At 47.3% G+C, this 19674-nt stretch overlaps 1 protein-coding gene across 5 annotated transcripts in view; it reads left to right on the top strand.

Moving 5' to 3' along the window:
- The window catches only part of UHRF1 (ubiquitin like with PHD and ring finger domains 1), a 226991-nt gene that overhangs the window by 202670 nt on the left and 4647 nt on the right, over nt 1-19674 (top strand). For all 5 annotated transcript variants that reach the window (XM_033957186.1, XM_033957182.1, XM_033957184.1 and 2 more), the window contains one exon: nt 13262-13360. In XM_033957186.1, coding sequence (XP_033813077.1) covers nt 13262-13360 — 99 coding nt within the window. The remainder of the gene's footprint in view (nt 1-13261; nt 13361-19674) is intronic.

The following is a 19674-nucleotide window of genomic DNA, read 5'->3' as shown; positions in this document are numbered from 1 at the left end:
GTCGAGGAGGCTTCCTTGGTGCACCTTTTTCAGAGGAATGAGCTGCCAGACCTGATTCAGCAGGTCTCCTCGGTGATGCGTTTTGAAGAGGCGCCACCGGAGGCCCCGCATGTAAGGGACCTGCACTGCTTCCTGCTCTTTTCTATACATCAGGATATTTGGGATCTCGCCCTGGTGCAGTAGAACACACTGGAGAGGCCGTTTTCGGTTTGTGCACTCCATGGCTCATTTGTATCCCATCTCGGAGGGGGATAGGGCTACCTTGAAGTTGCCAGTGGTGGATGCAGTGGTCTCAGCGATTGCTAAGCGGCATACCATGCCTATAGAGGGCGGTTCTGCCTTAGGAGCGTAGGAGACCATTCTTACACAGAATTTTGATGTCTCCACCTTGGGGGTCCAGGCAACTATTTGTGGGGGGCTGGTGGCTTGCACCATGTTTCGGTGGGTCAAACGTGTCCTGGATTGCGAGTCTTATGACTGGTCCTTGGTGGATCAGGAGGTGGCAAAGATTGAGATGGCTGCCTCATTCCTCTCGGATGCCCTTTATGACTTGGTGCAGACGTCTGCCAAGTCTATGGCTTTTGGAGTGGCTGTGCTTCGTATCTTGTGGTTTCGTGCTTGGTCGGCGTATGCAGCATCCAAAACTAAACTCACTACATTTCCCTTTCGAGGGTCTTTTTTATTTGGAGAGGATTTGGATAAGTTGGTTCAGACTCTTGTCGCACTCTAAAGTGCCCCGCTGCCTGAGGACCATGCCCGCCCGGCGGCTCGGGGTGGCACTGCCCAGGGATGTCTGTGGGAGTTCCATAGATACTGGCGTGGGGCTGCTCCCTTCCCAGTTTCAGGGTAGTTTTTATCAGCACATGCAGTCCTTTCGGGGGGGTCTGGGGGGCTGGGAATACCTCCTCCAGTTCTCCCGTTGCCCGTCCTGCCCAATGACTCCTTGCTGGCTCCCACTCTGGTTCCGATAGGTGCCCAGCTGTGCGAGATTTTTCCAAAATGGGCCGAGATCACGTCCAATCAGTGGGTCCTGTAGGTGGTGTGGGAATGATGTGCTCTGGAGTTTGCCCGCTCCCTACCAGATCCTTTTCTAGCTTCTCCATGTCAGGCGGCATGGAAGATGCAGGCTAGATCTCAGAGCAGTTGTTCCAGTACCTCCTCGGGAGTGTAACACCGGCAGGTACTCAATCTACTTTGTGGTGCCCAAGAAGGAGGGGACCTTTCGGCCTATCTAAGATTTAAAAGGGGTCAACAGTGCTCTCAAAATCCCCTCTTTCTATGTTGCCTGATAGACTGGTATAGTCCCTATGAATGGTTATATGCCTCACTGCTACCAGCAGGTGGAGACTCGAGCACAAACTTGTATATCAGGCTAGATTCCCCCCTAGCAACCCAGTCAGTTTCAGTCTCCATAGAAGGTGGTAAGACTAGATCGGCTCCCCTCTTAGTACTGTTGGAACTTTGTTTCTGGACTCGTGGTTACCCTTTTGTGCTGGATAGAGCTTGGACGGGTCCTGTTTGGGGATCCGTCTGACCTCGGGGGTGTTAAAGCCGGTGAGTCTCGTGCTGGGTCCTTCCCCCACCTCCCCATATTTTTCTAGATGTGCCTCAGCCGGCGGCCTGGCCCCCTGGTTGGTCAGCCCTCTAGCTTTGAGAGTCGTGGAGTCTGTTCTGTAAACAAACCAACCAACCAAAAATCCTGAGGTGTTCCAATCTAAAGGGCTAATTTTTCTTTAAAACTACCTTTTTACTGTATTTTCTCATCTAACCGGCACTTTTTCTTTCAGCTAGGGTGGTTTTCAGCACAATGAGCACTTTTAAAGGAAAAAAATGCTCATTGTGCTCCAGATGCGAGGTACTCGCGGCCGGCCTGTGCAAGTGTTGTGCAGGCCGGAGCGGTGAGGTAGCCTTGTCGGCAGTGGATGCCGGCGGCCAGGGCACCCTGCCGTATGTATCTCACTAATCAGCTTCGGATCGCGGGGAAGCCCATGCTTCCCCAGCTGCCAACAGGCAGGGAGAAAAGGATTCCTTTGCTGCTGGAATGGCTGGGGATTCCTTTTTCGCGTTAGTCGTTTCATTGGCCTCAGCGTCAGGAAAGTCCCAGGCTTTTCAGACGCGGCAGGCCACAGGAGCTCCAATTTTGGCGGTTTCAGGTCCAATTTCAGCGGGAACCTACTCTTTCATCTCAGTTACCTCAGGTGATCTTCCCTCTGTTCTGGAAATATAGGGGCAAGGTATGTCAGGGTCCCCTGATGGGCAGGGAGTCCCTTGGGGCCACCGGGGGGGTCTTTCCCCTGAATTTATGTTAGCACTTTGTAAAGCTTATGTGCTGGCGGCTGGAGATTCCACTTTGGGGGTCTCGTGTGTGTGTGGGGGGGGGTGTTTGCCCTCGATGTTTTTCCCGGTGCGGCCCCACACAGTGGCGGTATTGCCTCCCTCTACTCCTGAAGAGATTCTGCCGGTACCCAGGGCTGACGAGAAGAGGCAGATAGAGCTGCAAGCAGTCAACGCGTGGTTGCAGCGCTGGTGTGAGGAAGAAGGCTTCCACTTCGTGCGCAACTGGATGATGTTCTGGGGGAAGTGCAAGCTATTCAGGAAGGACGGACTCCACCTCAGCAGAGACGGAACGAGGCTACTTGCAAGCAACATCGAGAGAGAATTTGAGAAGTCTTTAAACTAGGAAGAAGGGGAAAGCCAACAGTCGACCAAGAGAGAGAGTCGATGGTTCAGGAACCAGTATACCCGGAGGATACCATGCAGGAAGATAAGAGGGGAAGACTCGCTGGATCATAGGCAAGACAGATCGAAAGGGACTCAGGAGGGAAGGAAATGCAAGAAAGGAACAGGCCACAAACTCAAGTGTATGTACACGAACGCAAGGAGCCTAGGGAATAAGATGGGTGAATTAGAAGCTATGGCACAAAGAGATAACGTGGACATCATCGGCATCACGGAGACATGGTGGACTGAGGAAAACGTCTGGGACACTGCTACCGGGATGCAAACTACTGCAGAGACAGAGTGGCTCAAAAAGGTGGGGGCATTGCCATATACGTCAGAGGGAATTGAATCTACTGGAGAAAACACACCACAACAGATGGATAAGTTAGAGTCTCTATATGTCAAAATTCCGGGAACAAATGGACTGGAAACGAAAATCGGCATATACTACCGACCCCCAGGGCAATCCAAAGAAATTGATGGAGAAATGACAGACGAGATTAAACGCAACTGCAAGAGAGGCAACGCAATTATCATGGGTGACATCAACTATCCGGGGATAGACTGGAACCTAGGCACCTCCGGCTGCGCTAGGGAGACCAAGTTCTTGGTTGCTGTAGGCGACTGCTTCCTAGAACAATTTGTCAAGGAAATACAAGAGGAAATGCAATTCTGGACTTAATTTTAAATGGACTATGAGGACCGGCACAAGGTGTAGAAGTAGAAGGGACGCTGAGAAACAGCGATCACAACATGATCTGCTTCGACCTGGACGCAGGGGTGAAACATCAGTCCAGAATGACGGCCATGGCACTGAACTTCCAAATAGGGGATTACGAAGGGATGAGACTCATGGTGGGGAAGAAGATTAAGAAGAGTATAAGCACTGTAAAAACGCTAGAGCAAGCTTGGTCCCTTTTTAAGGACAGTCACCGAGGCGCAAAATCTATATATACCGTGTATCAACAAGGGATCCAAGAAGAAAAAGAACAAGGAACCGTCGTGGGTCACTGCAGAGGTGAAGGAAGCGATCAGAGACAAGAAAACTTCTTTAAGGAATGGAAAAGGTCAAGAACGGACGAAAACTGGAATAAGCACAAACAACATCAACGCAGGTGCCATAAGGCGGTAAAAGGGGCCAAGAGACTACGAGGAAAAAATAGCCAAGGAGGCGATAAACTTCAAGCCGTCCTTTCGATATATTAAGGGGAAACGACTTGCAAAGGAAGCGGTGGGACCGTTGGATGACCATGGAATAAAGGGAGTGCTAAAGGAGAACAAAGCAATCGCCGACAAAGTGAACACATTTTTTGCGTCTGTATTTACCGAAGAGGATATATATACACAGCATACCGGAACCCATCAGGCTATATGCTGGAAATGAACATAAGAACATAAGAACTGCCATCTCCGGATCAGACCCATGGTCCATCGAGTCCGGCGATCCGCACACGCGGAGGCCCAGTCAGGTATACACCTGATGTAGTTTTACCACCCATATCCCTCTATGCCTCTCATAAGGAGATGTGCATCTAATTTGCCTTTGAATCCTAGCACAGTGGATTCCTTAATAACCTCCTGTGGAAGAGCATTCCAGGCGTTCACCACTCGCTGCGTAAAGCAGAACCTCCTGACATTTGTCCTGGACTTGTCCCCCCTTAGCTTTAAACCATGTCCTCTTGTCCGTGTCACGTTGGACAGTGTAAATAATTTGTTTTTCTGCTCTATTTTATCGATGTCTTTCAGTATTTTGAACGTCTCTATCATGTCCCCTCGCAGCCTCCTCTTCTCAAGGGAGAACAGTCCTAGTTTCTTGAGTCGTTCCTCATATTCCAAGTTCTCCATACCTCTTATTAGCTTCGTTGCTCGTCTCTGCACCCTCTCCAGCAGTTTTATATCCCTCTTTAGTTTGGGAGACCAATGTTGGACACAGTATTCCAAGTGTGGTCTGACCATTGCTCTATAAAGCGGCATTATGACTTTCTCCGATCTGCTCATGATTCCTTTCTTTATCATTCCTAACATTCTGTTCGCTTTCTTTGCCGCTGCCGCGCATTGTGCCGACGGCTTCAGGGTCCTATCTATCAGTACACCCAGGTCCCTTTCTTGTTCGCTCTTACCAAGAGTTGCTCCTGACATTCTATACTCGTGTTCCTTATTCTTACTGCCTAAATGCATTACTTTGCATTTCTCCACGTTGAACTTCATCTGCCATTGCTCTGCTCATTTCTCTGAAGATGGGAAACTGACGGGGTTGACGTTCAGTCTAGAAGAGGTATGCAGGCAGATCAATAGACTTAAGAGCGATAAATCCCCGGGAGTGGATGGCATCCAACCGAGGGTCATTAAGGAATTGAAAGGGACTATAGCTGAACTGCTTCAACTAATAGCCAATCTGTCGATCAAATCGGGAAAGATTCCGGAAGACTGGAAGGTGGCGAATGTTACGCCGATCTTCAAAAAAAGGTTTGAGGGGAGATCTGGGAAACTACAGACCAGTGAGTCTGACCTTGGTTCCGGGAAAGATGGTAGAGGCACTGATAAAGGACAGCATCATTGATCACCTTGATGGACATGGTCTGATGATGACCAGCCAGCACGGTTTCAGCAAAGGCAGATTTTATTTGACAAACTTGCTGCACTTCTTCGAGGGAGTAAACAGGCAGGCAGACAAGGGTGATCCAGTCGACATTGTATATCTGGATTTTCAGAAGGCGTTCGACAAGGTCCCGCATGGACACCTACTTTGGAAAATTGCGAGCCATGGAATCGAGGATGAAATATTCCCGTGGATTAAAAACTGGCTGGAGCATAGGAAATAGAGTGGGGGGTAAATAGACAATACTCAGACTGGAAGAGCGTCACCAGTGGTGTGCCACAGGGCTCGGTGCTTGGACCCGTGCTCTTCAACATCTTTATAAACAATCTGGACATTGGTATGATGAGTGAGGTGATTAAATTTGCAGACGATACGAAGTTATTCAGAGTAGTGAAGACATGGGGGGATTGCGAAGATCTGCAACTTGACATAATCAAGCTGGGGAAATGGGCATCGACATGGCAAATGAGATTCAACGTGGATAATGTAAAGTGATGCATGTCGGTACCAAAAATCTCATGCACGAATACAGAATGTCTGGGGCAGTACTTGAAAAGACTTCCCAGGAAAGAGTCTTGGGAGTTCTGATCGACAAGTCGATGAAGCCGTCCGCGCAATGCGAGGCGAAAAGGGCGAACAGAATGCTAGGAATGATAAAGAAGGGGGATCACAAACGATCGGAGAAGGTTATCATGGTGCGCCCTCACCTGGAGTACTGCGTCCAGCACTGGTCGCCATACATGAAGGACACAGTACTACTTGAAAGGGTTCAGAGAAGAGCGACTAAAATGGTTAAGGGGCTGGAGGAGTTGCCATATAGTGAAAGATTAGAGAAACTGGGCCTTTACTCCCTCAAACAGAGGAGATTGAGAGGGGACATGATTGAAACATTCAAGGTACTGAAGGGAATAGACTTAGTAGATAAGGACAGGTTGTTCATCCTCTCCAAGGTAGGGAGAACGAGAGGGCACTCTCTAAAATTGAAAGGGGATAGATTCCGTACGAACGTAAGGAAGTTCTTCTTCACCCAAGAGTGGTAGAAAACTGGTACTCTCTTCTGGAGTCTGTCATAGGGGAAAACACCCTCCACGGATTCATGACTAAGTTAGACAAGTTCCTGCTGAACCAGAACGTACGCAGGTAGGGCTAGTCTCAGTTAGGACACTGGTCTTTGAGCAGAGGGCCGCTGCGTGAGCGGACTGGTGGGCACTATGGACCACTGGTCTGACCCAGCAGCAGCAATTCTTATGTTCTCTCTCATCCAAACGCCTGAGAGTCTCTTGGGATGAGGATTTTTGCCCAGAGGAACAAGATGTTATTGATGAGGACCTTGGCCCTCGGAGAGGTTTCCAGGATCCTCTTGGGGGTCAGATTCCACCAGTGAGGGGTTCGAGCATCCCCCAACTGGTGAAGATGTGTCTGTGGTGTGCATTTTTCATGGGGAAGAGCTTCATGAATTAATTCTTCAGGTCTTCTCGGTTTTGCATTTTGAGGACACCGTGTTGGAGCCCCACGTACGGTGGATCCGCTCTGCTTCCCACTTTTCCCCTATGCATCAGGATATTCGGCACGGAAGCTCTCTTTCGTTTTGCGCACTTCATGGCCCGCCTGTATCCCATTCTTGAAGGGGATAGGGAAACTCTAAAGTCGCCTGTAGTGGACACGGTGGTCTCGGCCTTCTCTAAGAGGCATAATGTGCCTGTTGAGGGCAGTGCGGCCTTGAAGGACCTGGAGGAGCATAAGTTGGAGTCCCTCTTTAATCAGAGTTTTGATGTGACAGTTCTGGCGGTCAAAGCGGCGATGTGTTGCGGGCTGGTGGCTCAGGTGTGTTTTTGCTGGGCCGAGCATGTCCTTGACTGTAAAACTGAGGATTGGGAATTGTTCAAGTGAAAGGTGGCAAAGATTGAATTGGGTGCTGCTTATCTTTCGGATGCCATGTATGACCTATTGCGAGCTTCTGCCAAGGCGTAGGCGTTTACAGTGGCAGCTTTCTGTACTTTGTGGCTTCAAGCCTGGTCTGCAGATTCGGCATCCAAAGCTAGGTTGACAAAGTTTCCTTTTTAAAGGATCTTTCTTGTTTGGTGAGGACCTGGACAGGTTGGTTCAGACTCTCACTGATTCTAAAGTGCCTCGTTTGCATGAGGATAGGCCTAGGTCGCTGGCTTGAGGTGGTGCTTGTCATGGGCGTGATTTTTGCTGTTTCCACCCTGGTCGAGGTGCTGCCTCTTTTCAGTCTCCTGGGCTCTCTAGTTGCAGGTTCTTCCAGTGCATGCTGTCCTTTCTTGGGGCCCACTGGGGAGCGGGGAGCGCACCCCGCTGGGTTCCCTGCCGCCCATCCTGCCCAATGACTCCTTGCCAGCACCCGTCTTGGTTCCGGTGGGTGGCCGGCTAAGGGATTTTTATCCAAAGTGGGCAGATGTCACCCCGATCAGTGGGTTCTAGAGGTGATTCGGGACATCTATGCTCTGGCATTCGCCCGGTCCTTGCCAGACCGTTTTCTCGCTTCTCCCTTGCAGGTGGCGTGGAAGCAGCAGGCCTTTCGCCAGACCCTTCAAAGATAGATCTCCACGCAGTGGTTCCAGTTCCCCCATAGGAGTGGGGCACAGGTTGGTACTTGATTTACTTTGTGGTGCCAAAGAAAGGGACCTTTCGGCCCATCCTGGATTTGATGGGGGTCAACAGGGCTCTTCACGTGCCTTCTTTCCACATGGAAACTCTGGTCTGTGATTCTGGCGGTTCATCTGGGGGATTTTCTAACCTCTAGATCTGACCGAGGCCTACTTACACATTCTTATTCGGGCCTCCCATCATCGCTTCCTGTGCTTTGCGATTTTGGGGCAACATTATCAGTTCTGTGCATTTCCCTTTGGTCTGGTCACAGCTGCGCGGACGTTCACCAAGGTGATGGTAGTCGTCATGGCGGTGTTGCGAAAAGAGGGCATTCTAGTTCATCCCTACCTGGACGACTGGTTGATTTGAGCAAAGTTGTTACAGGAGAGCACCCAGGTCACGGCTCGGTGGAGTTTCTGCAGTCACTGGGATGGGTAGTCAACCATGCCAAGAGCCGGCTGTCTCCCTCTCAGCGCCTGGAATATCTAAGAGTGCTGTGCGACACCTCCTTGGGTAAGGTCTTCCTTCCAGAGGCCCAGGTAAGCAAATTGCAATCTCGGATTTGCCTGCTTATGGCGTCCTGGTGTCCTCGGGTGCAGGATTTCCTCCAAGTCTTGGGGTTGATGGCGGCCTCCTTCGATGTTGTGAGGTGGTCATGGGCCCACATGCTCCTGTTCAGTATGCTCTTCTTCAGAGGTGGTCGCTGCATAGGCACAATCTGGATCACCCTGTTATGCATCCGGGCTTAGCTTGGGGCAGTCTTCGTTGGTGGCCCCATCTTGTACAAGGGGCGAGTCTGGATCTGCTGCAGTGGATGGTGCTGCTCACGGATGCCAGTCTCGGTTGGGGAGCTCAGTGTCTAGGTCACTCAGCTCAGGGCACCTGATCCACATAGATGGCTTCTTGGTCGATCAATGGCTTGGAGACCAGAGCCATCCGTCTGGCGTTGCTAGCCTTCCAGTACTTTCTGATGGGCAAGTCAGTCAGGGTTCTGTCGGACAATGCCACAGCGGTGGCCTATGTCAATCATCGGGGGGGGGGGGGGTACCAGGAGCACTTTAGTGGCACAGGAGGTGACTCTGCTCATGGTCTGGGCGGAGTCGCATCTTCACAAAATATCAGCATCCCACATAGCCGGAGTGGAGAATGTTCAAGCGGATTTACTAAGTTGTCACGTGCTAGATCCCGGAGAGTAGTGTCTCAGCCCAGTGGCTTTTCAGTTGATAGTGCAGTCTTGGGGTCAGCCCCTTGTGGACCTGATGCCCACAAGTGTCAACGCCAAAATACCCCGCTTCTTCAGTCGTCAAAGAGATGGTCAGGCCGAGGGCCTGGATGCTCTGGTTCAACCTTGGCCAACGGAGGGTCTGTTGTATGTGTTCCTTCCATGGCCATTAATGGGCAGAGTTCTTCTCCACATAATTTGCTATCCGGGCCTTGTGGTTCTGGTGGCTCTGGATTGGCCTCGACGACCGTGGTACGCGGATCTGGTGAGGCATCTAGTGGCGGATCCTCTTCCTCTGCCTCTTGGACGACCTTCTGACTCAGGGTCCTATTCCAATGTTCGATCCGAATCCCTTCTGTCTTACGGCTTGGCTCTTGAAAGGGGTCGCCTAGGTAAGAAGAGGTATTCAGATAAAGTGATATCAACTCTCTTGGTTTCCCAGAGGCTTTCCACCTCTCAGGCTTATGTGAGGGTTTGGCGTCTATTTGATCTGCGTGGAATGGTCTGTCTTCACGCTTCTCTGCGTAATATTTTAGAGTTCTTGCAGGATGGCATGGATAAGGGACTGGCTTAGTCTTCTCTCTGGGTTCAGCTTGAGGCCTTGTCAGCCTTTCGTGGGTTGTTGAAATGTCAGCGTTTGACTGCCATTCCTGATGTGATTTGCTTCTTGCGGACGGCCAAATTGCTCAAGCCTCCCGTGCGACCATCTGTTCCCTCTTGGGATTTGAATCTGGTCCTGTCCGGGCTGGTGTACCCTCTATTGAGCCTTTGGGTGCCTGCTCATTGAAGGGCCTTACTCTTAAGGCGGTCTTCTTGATGGCTATTACTTCTGCTAGAAGTGTTTCGGAGCCGCAGGCTCTCTTGTACATCTTCCTTCCTGGAGTTTTCTCATGAGCGGGTTGTGTTGCGGCCTGTTCCTTCCTTTCTGCCAAAGGTAGTTTCTCCATTTCATGTCAGTCAGGCAGTGGTCCTCCCGGTGTTGGGTAGTCAGGAGGGATCTTCAGAGCAGAAACAGTTGCACAAGCTAGATGTCTCTTGGGTTCTTCGCTCTTATGTGCAGAGGACCCAGGAGTTCAGGAAATCAGATCATTTTTGTCCTTCTTGCGGATCCTTGTAAGGGGGATGGCGCTTCCAAGGCTGCCATTGTGTGCTGGATCAAGGAGACTATGCTTCTGCATACCTTCTTCAGAAGAAGCCTGTTCCGGTATTTCTCAAGGCTCAATCCACTTGGGGTCAGGCGGCTTCTTAGGCTGAGCCTTTGCTAGTGCCTCCAGTGAATATTTATAAGGTTGCTGTTTGGTCTTCCTTGCATTCCTTTGTCAGACACTACCGTGTGGACATTCAGGCACATCAGGACGTGGTGTTTGGTGAGCGTGTTCTGGTGTCCGCCCTTTGGGGGTCCCACCCATGATGGGGACTGCTTTGGTACATCCCGCTTGTAAGATTAACCTATGCCAATCTGGAGAGTTGCTAAAGAAGGTGAAATTAGGTCCTTACCTGCTAATTTACTTTCTTTTAGCCTCTCCAGACCGGCATATTGTCGTGGTGTTCTTGTGTGCAGATTTTGCTTTTCAGTGGGTTCTAGTATTTTTCTAGGGCCGGGGAGAATTGAAGAACAGCGGGTGTGGCTCAGCTGGCGAGCTGTGTGGGGACCTTTGCTTTTTGCATTTGTTCCTTTGCATTTTCCAACAGCGTTCCTGCTTTTATTAGTTGTTACTCCTGTTAGGAGTCCTGTTTGTTTTCTGTTTATATTTCTTAGTTCTGCTTGGTTATTTGGCAGACTGAGGTAATTAGGGAGGAGTCGCATGATATGTACTATTCCAAAGTTTTGTCTCAGTCTCCACCTGCTCATCATGATGAGAGATAACCAGCTTGTAAGATTAACCTATGTCGATCTGGAGAGGCTAAAAGAAAGTAAATTAGCAGGTAAGAACCTAATTTCTCCTTTGTGTGGTTAAGGCTGAGTTTACAAGAATGGGACAGGGACAGTGACAAAGCTCGTGAGATGGGATGGGGAAATTGAGTTCCTTCGGGGACGGGCATTAATTTTTTCCCATGTCATTCTCTTAAGTTGAACCCTCCATTGTCCCAGGTACTATAGCTAGATTCTGAACCCTCTGTGACAGAGGGGAAATTTACATAGAGGACCTGATTATGAGTATAAACCACTTAGGATATATAGTAGATTCTCGGCTATCCAGCACGCATGGGGATTGGTGGGATGCTGGATAACTGTTCTGTTTGCTTGAGCGTTAACTGAAAAAAAAAAAAAAAAAAAACCTGTAGCAGCATATCACCATTTTAGGAGACAATTGAAAACATATTTGTTTACAAGATTCTTAGGAAATTAAATGTATTAGATTCAACTGTACAGTATATGTGCAGTTTTTTAATTCTATTTTGTAAACCGCATAGAACTTAATGGTATTGTGGTATAGAAATTTGTATGTTTTATGTTATGTTCTGACAACACTCCTCCCTCTGGCCCCCTAAGCAGAAGATCCAGTCCTGACAGCACCTCTCCCTCCAGGCCTGAGGCAGCAGCATCGGTCAATCCTGAGCCATCCCCCCTCGGCCCTGAAGCATCAACTGATCCTGACCCCCCCCCCCCCCCCCACCCTTTACTGAGGCATTAATGGCAGCCGGTGAACAGAAGAAGTGCCATAAACAGGCTGATTCCCGCCAGCTCCAGCAGGGCCTTGCTTCTGCCATCTTACTGCTGGGGGGGGGGGGGGTTGTCAGGACAGCTGCCATTGCTGCTTCGAGAACTGGAGGGATGGAGATTTGTGGCTACCTGCTGCTTCGGGTGCCTCCAACAAATATTCCACCAGAAATCTTTCACTTAAACAATATAAAGTCTACCTGGCAAATTACCTTATCCATCCAATATCAAGTAGCAAAATGCTGGAACCAACTACCAATTAACACTACAATCTTGTGACCACTATCTTAGTTCAGAAAACATATAAAAGCATTTCTGTACCAAGACAGGGAGCCAACCCTGAAGTAACTGAAATAATTGTAAAAGCCCATTTCTAAACTAACTCCTGGGACATAACGATGAGCCAACAATGACCTACTTGAACATGTAACTCTGTATTTATTATGACCTAACTGTATTAATAACTGTACTGATCTACCTTTACTAGCAACTCTATTGAATGTCCATGTCAAACCTGTCCATTGTAATTTCTTGAGTAACTGACACAACCTCTTGTAATGTAATCCGACTTTGAACTGAATAGGTAAAGGTGGAATAGAAAACCTGATTAACAAAGCATAAAAAGTATAAATAAATAATAAAAAAGAAAATTAGAAATCTTTTAACCAGCAAAGCAAGGTTAATCAGGCTTGTTTCTCACCAAAATTGACAAGGTTTTTATCATGAAAACCATTGAAAAAAAATTATATACAAAGGGAAATTTTTATATGAAAATGAATTGATACAATAAATAATACATTATACTTCTCCCTCCGAATCCGTGGTTTCAGCATCCGCGGATTCGGTTATTCATGATTTTTTTTTTGGGGGGGGGGGGCAATTTTAATTTTTTTGCTTATTTTTAAGCCTTATCTGATGGTCTAGTGGGTTTTCAGGGCAGGAGTGATCTTTCTACGCTCGAGAGACAAAGGAAGCTCATGGCAGCCATTTCCTATGAGCTATCTGCACGGGCCAGGAGCGTAGGAAGATCGCTGCTGCCCTGAAAGCCCGCTAGACCACCAGGTAAGGTCCGGGAAGGCAGGAGGGAGGCGGGGGTGGGTCAAAGCCGGCTGAGAAATTATTTGCGGTTTTTCACATTTTGCAGTCCAGCTCTGCACCTAAACCCCGTGGATACAGAAGGAGAAGTGTATAGTGCATTCCCTTGCTCATTCTTCATATTCTTGGAGCTAAGCTGTTGTCCTCTGATATTTTGTAAACTACTAGTTGGCTATTTACTGTTAGAAAGGGGTAGACGACCACTAGATCAGTTCATGTTGGAACAAAGGTATGGTGGGGGCATTTTTCAGTACTGATGCTTGAAAAGTTCTAGAACCAATATGGGAATTGATGCTGTGTAGATAGAGATCATCCTTAGTATAACTTATTGGGAATTGTTAATCTTTTCCAGAAATTCCTCAATAAAGTAGAAGAAACATTTTTGTGTATCTGCTGTCAGGAGGTAGTATACCAGCCAGTAACAACAGTTTGTCAACATAATGTATGCAAGGTAAGTAACTCCAGCAGGAATGGGGCACACTGGCTGACGAGAATTGCTGATTTATACAGTGCATCCTATACTATCCTCCCCATTTTGAACTAAAATTGAAATAAAATTTGTCTTAACCTAACTTCCTTATGATAGATTTAGGGAACCCTAGGAACTTAGCACTCTTTGGTTGTCACAATTGAAAAATGGAAGGTGAGAGCTTTGTAATAGCATTTTGATTTTCATTATATCCCTAGTCAGCACCCTTATTCTAAAGGGCTGACATTTTCTTTCTTCTCAGAGGACAAGCATGACACCATATACTCGCATATGGGTAATGTCATCTGACAACCCATCATGGAATATTTCCCAGTAAACTTTCTAAAAGTCTTCGTAAGACTGTACTGCACATGCTTTCCCCCCTTCCCCCACCATTACAAGCAGGGACCAGACAATCTTTCCTTCATCCACAAAGCAAAGGCTGCTTTTTGTTTGTCTCCCTCAGCTTGTCTCTGTTCAGCTTTCTAGCCTTGTTTTTTGTTACTGTTTCTTCACTGTGTAAATGCTGCTTGGGACTGGTTCTCCCCTTTTTTTCTTTTAGTTTTTTTGGCACTTTTAAGTAAAACCCAACCGGAAAGCTCAAGCCTAAGAGCGCAAAGTGAACTGTGGAAAAAAAAGAAAACTTAAGTGCCAATAAAACTAAAAGAAAAAAGGCAAGAACTGGTCCCACGTAGCATTTACACAGTGAAGAAAATTCCTGATCAAAGTCTGTCTTTACACCCAAAGTCTTTCTTACCCAAAGTCTGTTTGTAGATTAATATCCTTTAAGTATTTAAATGTCTGTATCATATAATTATCCCTTCTTTTCTCTAGGGCACAGGTGTCAAACTGAAGGCCTGTGGGGCAAATCCGGCCCGCCTAGTCGTTTTATGCGGCCCGTAGTCCGATGCCCCCAATTTTACCTTGTGGCCAGCTCCCTCCTCCTCACAGCTGTATTGTGCACGGAGTGGCTCCTCATGCATCCCACATCTCATTCAGAAGCATTCCTTTTGACGTTGTGACATCATAGAAAAGGCTTCCGGTGCAGGACACACGCAGCTCCGTGCACACTATGGCTGTGAGGAGCAGGGAGACGGCCACAAGATGACACCGGGAGGCATTGGATTACGGGCCGCATAAAACGGCCAGGTTGGAGCCGGCCAGAAGGTAAGACACCCGCCAGAGGGAGGGAGACAACAAAGGTAGGGGGAATGGTTTTATTTTCAAGTTTTGAATTGTGTCAGTTTCAATCTCCTGTCTATCTCATGCACTGTTCAGGAAGAAATACATCTGTTTCTTTTTCTCTGGGGTTGTACTGCATGCAGAATCTTGAATCTTAACGGTGTTTTAAAAAAATATTAGTACTTTTAGTGTTTGGTCCCGTATTTGCATTTGGGTTATCTGTGTTCTGGTAGGAATGAATGTTGAAAAGTGTTTTGTGTAGTTTAATTTTGTAGTTAACCATTACCATTATGTGTTAATAAGATTATATTGTGTGTATATATGAAAAATGAATGGAAAAAATGGTGTTATAATTAGTATTATTATGGGGGCGGGGGCTGGGGGCAGAGATTGGGCAGGATCTGGCCCGCGATTTAGCCTGTGTTTTGGATTTCGGCCCCTTAATGTGATTGAGTTTGACAACCCTGCTCTAGGGCATACATACTCGAGTATTCAAGCCTCTTATGCATTTCTCGGTGCAATCCAGTTATCATTTTTGTTGCCTTCCTCTATACAGCTTCAAGTTTGCTTACATCCTTAGCAAAATATGGTCTTCAGAATTGAGCACTATTCCAGGTAGAGCCTCACCAACATCTTGTACAGGGGCATTAACAGCTCCTTCTGCTGGCGATTCATCTCTATGCAGCTCAGCATCCTTCTAGCTATGGCCGTTACATTGTTTTGCAGCCTTGAAATCTCAGACACTTGTGCTAAGGTTCCTCTCCTAGTTCGTGCTTATCAGCTTCTCACCCCCTAGCATATACAGCTCCTTTGGATTTTTATTCCCAAAATGCATCACTCTGCACTTGCATTAAATTTTACCTGCCAAACATCAAACCATTCTTCTAACATTCGCAGATCTCTTATGTTTCCACTCTATTGCTAATCTTGGTGTTATCTGCAAAAAGTCACTTTTACTTTTAAATCTTCAGAAATATTACTCACAAATATATTAAAACAGAATAAGCCCCAGTACCGATCCCTGAGGCACTCCACTACTCACCTTTCTTTCCTCTGAGCAAATTCATTTACCACCACTCTGATGTCTGAACTTGTAGCCCATTCAATTCCAGGTAGTTCACTATTTTTTTCTTCAGCAGAGCTTCCGTTATCTCTCCAACCACTGTAGAGGGACCACATTTGCTCAATTCCAAGGAATGTCTCCAAGGATTTGTTGAACAAATCCGCATGAGGTCCTGCAAGAATGTCTTAATTCCCTCAATACCCTAGGGTGGATTTTGTCCAGTCCCTTTGTCTACTGAGTTGAATTTGTGTAGATTGTGCCAGATTACCAACGGAGGAGCGTCCATGTACTGCATGTCATGGCACATGAGAGGAGTATGCTGGAGCTTCAGACCTCATATCTAGGTCCTACAGGGCTGGGGAGCCTGTTTGGATCTGGGAAGTGGGCAGGAAATACCGCCATGTGCCAGTTGTTGGTGGAGACTCAAAGCACAAGCATGCAGTGTCTTGAGGACATCTCACAGACTTTGTTTTGGGCTCATAGGGAGCAGATGTCGGCCCCCGTGTGTGACTCTTCCCCGGATTTTGTTCAGCTCATGTGGAGAACGTACCTGATGGACCCTGCTCACACAGTGGAGACGATGGGTGTGCCGCAGTCTTATGTGCCAGGGCCGCCTTTTGCAGAGGTCATGGCTCAGGTTCCTGGTGCTCCTGTCCTTACAGACCCAGACTTGCCTTACCTGGCATGCTGATTCTATGGATACTGCATCCAGCCTGGATGACTTGCTCCAGGCACATTAGATATTGAGCCCACCGGGACAGACAGGGAGAAACGCTTGAGTACCTGAATAGATTCATGTAAACTGCTCTGAGCTCCCCTGAGAAGAATGGTATTAGAAAATTGAATAAATAAATGACGCTGATATCCTTTGCAGCACCATCATCTATGATGTTTCAGAGAGCACGGATGTGATGACCCCTCTGTCCACTGGTTGTTTAAATTGGCCTCTGTTCACCATCTGATAGTGGTCATTACAAGGAAACTGAAACTAGAGGTTCAGCCCTCCAAATCTCAGTGTACTTCTAATACTCTGACATCCTGTTTAGGACTGTCTTGCAGAGTGTGATATTATCATGCTTGGACTATTGCAATTTGATGCTTCTTGGTATATCATCAGCATTGAGTGTGCTGCAGGTAGCCCAGAATGTGATTGTTCAGCATTGAGTTCGCTGCAGGTAGCCCAGAACGTGATTGTTCGAACTCTGTTTTGATTAAGAAAGAGTGATCATGTGACAGAATGCTATATATCTTTGTATTGGTTAAAATTAGAACATCATAGCATTCTGCCGTATGAACCAGCGCATGTTGTGCTCAGTGACTCACGATGACCTGCATATTCCGGCAGTGAAATAGCTGTGTCTAGAGCTAGCATATTTTCATGTTTGGGAGTGGAATAAGCTTCTGGGATATTTACGACAGCAAACAAGTTTGAGTAGTTTTAAGAAAATGTTGAAGAAATGGGTCTATTAGACCCAAATAATAAAAGACCTACTCGATGAATCCGATCCGGGTTTCGTGTGCATCACAGAATCATGGATCGGAAAAGACGATACTTTCACACAAAACGAACTCTGCCCCCCTGGCTACCACGGCCTCTTCTCACCCAGAATCAACCGGAAAGGAGGAGGCCTGGCTCTGCTTTACAAATCATTCTTCAATGTTCAGCTCCTTGAAAAGGGCAGCCATACCTCTCTAGAATTCTTACTAGCTTCAGTTAAAGATGAACTCCAACCCCACCCACTAGGCATCTTGCTTCTCTACCGCCCTCCTATCCCCTGGAATAAATCCTCTGAACTTGTCCTAGAGACTATAACAAGAGTCTTCCTAAAATTCCAGAGACTACTGATCATAGGAGATATTAACCTCCACCTTGACGATAACACCAGCATGGACACAACTGAATTCAAAGACTTCCTCACCTCCCTTGGCTTCACCACTCCTTCACACACACCTACTCATGATAAAGGACATACACTAGACATCATCAGCTTCCTCGACCTGACTGAGCACAAAACTTCTGCCGAAGAGGCCCGCTGGGACCTTGTCCCGTGTGGTCTGACCACCTTCTAGGCTCTTTCTGCCTCCCCATCTTCATGTCTCATCTAGGTACTCCACCCCGGCCCACAAAATCTATCACCTACCGCAAAAAAATCACGAGCGAATTGTTCTGGACCCAATTTCTTAACCAACTTCTCCCTTCTCCTAAACACACAGACCCAGAGTCCAACTGGCATAATTGGGTTACCCTTTCCGGGACTACCTACCACGCTCTGGCCCCTTTATCTACAAAATCTATCTCCCACTCCCACAAAGCCCCCTGGTACCTTCCATATCACAGGGAACTAAAACAGAATTGTCGAGCCCTGGAACGGAAATGAAAAAAATCGAAATCCCCCTCAGACAAACAATCCTGGCGAGACAACATCAAGTGCTATAACACAATACTAAAAAAAGCAAGAAAGAATTTCTATGGAGATAAAATCACCAGATCAAAAAATCAAAATAGTACTCTGTTCTACATCTGGCGAAATTTAACCTCAAAAAACGACTCCACCTCTCCCTTCTCCCCTCCTTCCGCAAACGACTTAGCCAAATTTTTCAATGAAAAGATTTCCACCATAAGGAGCTCTTTCCCCTCAGCAGTCTCTTACAATTCTCTTCCTCCCAATGACTCAAACCCTATCCCAGCGGATAGATCCTGGATGACTTTTGAACCCATATCTGAACCCCGGATCTCTAAACTCTGCCTCAGACTGAAATCCTGCAAATGCATCTTAGATCCTTTCCCATCCCACCTTTATGAAAACATTCCTGCACAGGCCATCTCCTCCCTTACGAGACTCATTAACTCTGCTCTACTATCAGGCTTGTTCTCCACAAAAATGGGCCACATTGCCTTGTCACCTATTCTGAAAAAAGCCGATCTCGACCCCTCCCTACCATCAAACTACCGTTCCATAGCAAATATCCCTCTACTTACCAAACTTCTAGAAACCATAGTTGCTACCCAGCTCTCCTCCTATCTCGAGAGATTCTCCATTCTTCTCCCCTACCAACATGGCTTCAGACCCTGCTTTAGCACTGAATCCCTCCTAGTTTCCCTAATTTCAAAGGTACAACTACACTCACATAACAAATTCGCTGTCCTACTACAATTCGATCTTTCCGCTGCTTTTGATGTCGTCCATCACGACATACTACTTTACCAACTTTCCGAGATTGAAATCGACTCCACCGTCCTAATGTGGTTCTCAAACTTCTTACGCTCCCGTTCCTACACCGTCAACACAAATGGCACCATGTCCACTCCTTGGACTCCATCTTGCGGTGTCCCTCAAGAATCACCCCTTTCCCCTATTCTCTTTAACATCTACATGTCCTCCCTGAAACTCTTTCAACTATCCCCCTTGGAAACAATCTACACTTATGCAGATGACATCCTTGTCCTCCTTGAGACTGACCAGAACCTCACCAACCTCCACAAAAACATTATAGCTTGCATAATGAGACTCCGTGCCTGGTCCCTCTCGGTACAGATGAAACTAAACGAATCTAAAACAAAACTACTCTGGCTCGGCCCAAAATTCGAACACCTGCCCACACTTTTCGCACTACCCACAGGCGATACACTACAGCTCGAGTTCTCATGCAAGGTCCTTGGTATCACTATCGATTCCTCTCTCTCCCTCAATGACCACCTCAACTCCTTGGCAAAATCATGCTTTTTCAGCCTTCACATGCTGAGGAAAGCTAGATCCTACTTCAGCCAACAACACTTTGTCATCCTTGTCCAATCCATCATCCTCTCCAAACTAGATTACTGCAACGCCATCTACTTAAATCTATCAAAAAAAAGTATTCTAAGACTCCAGCTAATCCAGAATACTGCAGCCAAACTGATCTTCTCAAAACGCAAGTCTGACCATGCCTCCCCACTCCTTGCCAAACTTCACTGGCTCCCAATAATCCCCAGAATCCATTTCAAATGTTCCTGCCAGGCTTTCAAGATCATTCATGGAATCCTGCCTCCTCTTATCCCACTGTCTTTCAA

The sequence above is a fragment of the Geotrypetes seraphini genome, chromosome 8 (assembly GCF_902459505.1).
Source record: "Geotrypetes seraphini chromosome 8, aGeoSer1.1, whole genome shotgun sequence".
Lineage (NCBI taxonomy): Eukaryota > Metazoa > Chordata > Amphibia > Gymnophiona > Dermophiidae > Geotrypetes > Geotrypetes seraphini.
The sequence above is the reverse complement of the archived record's forward strand: the minus strand, read 5'-3'. Positions and strand labels throughout refer to the sequence as shown.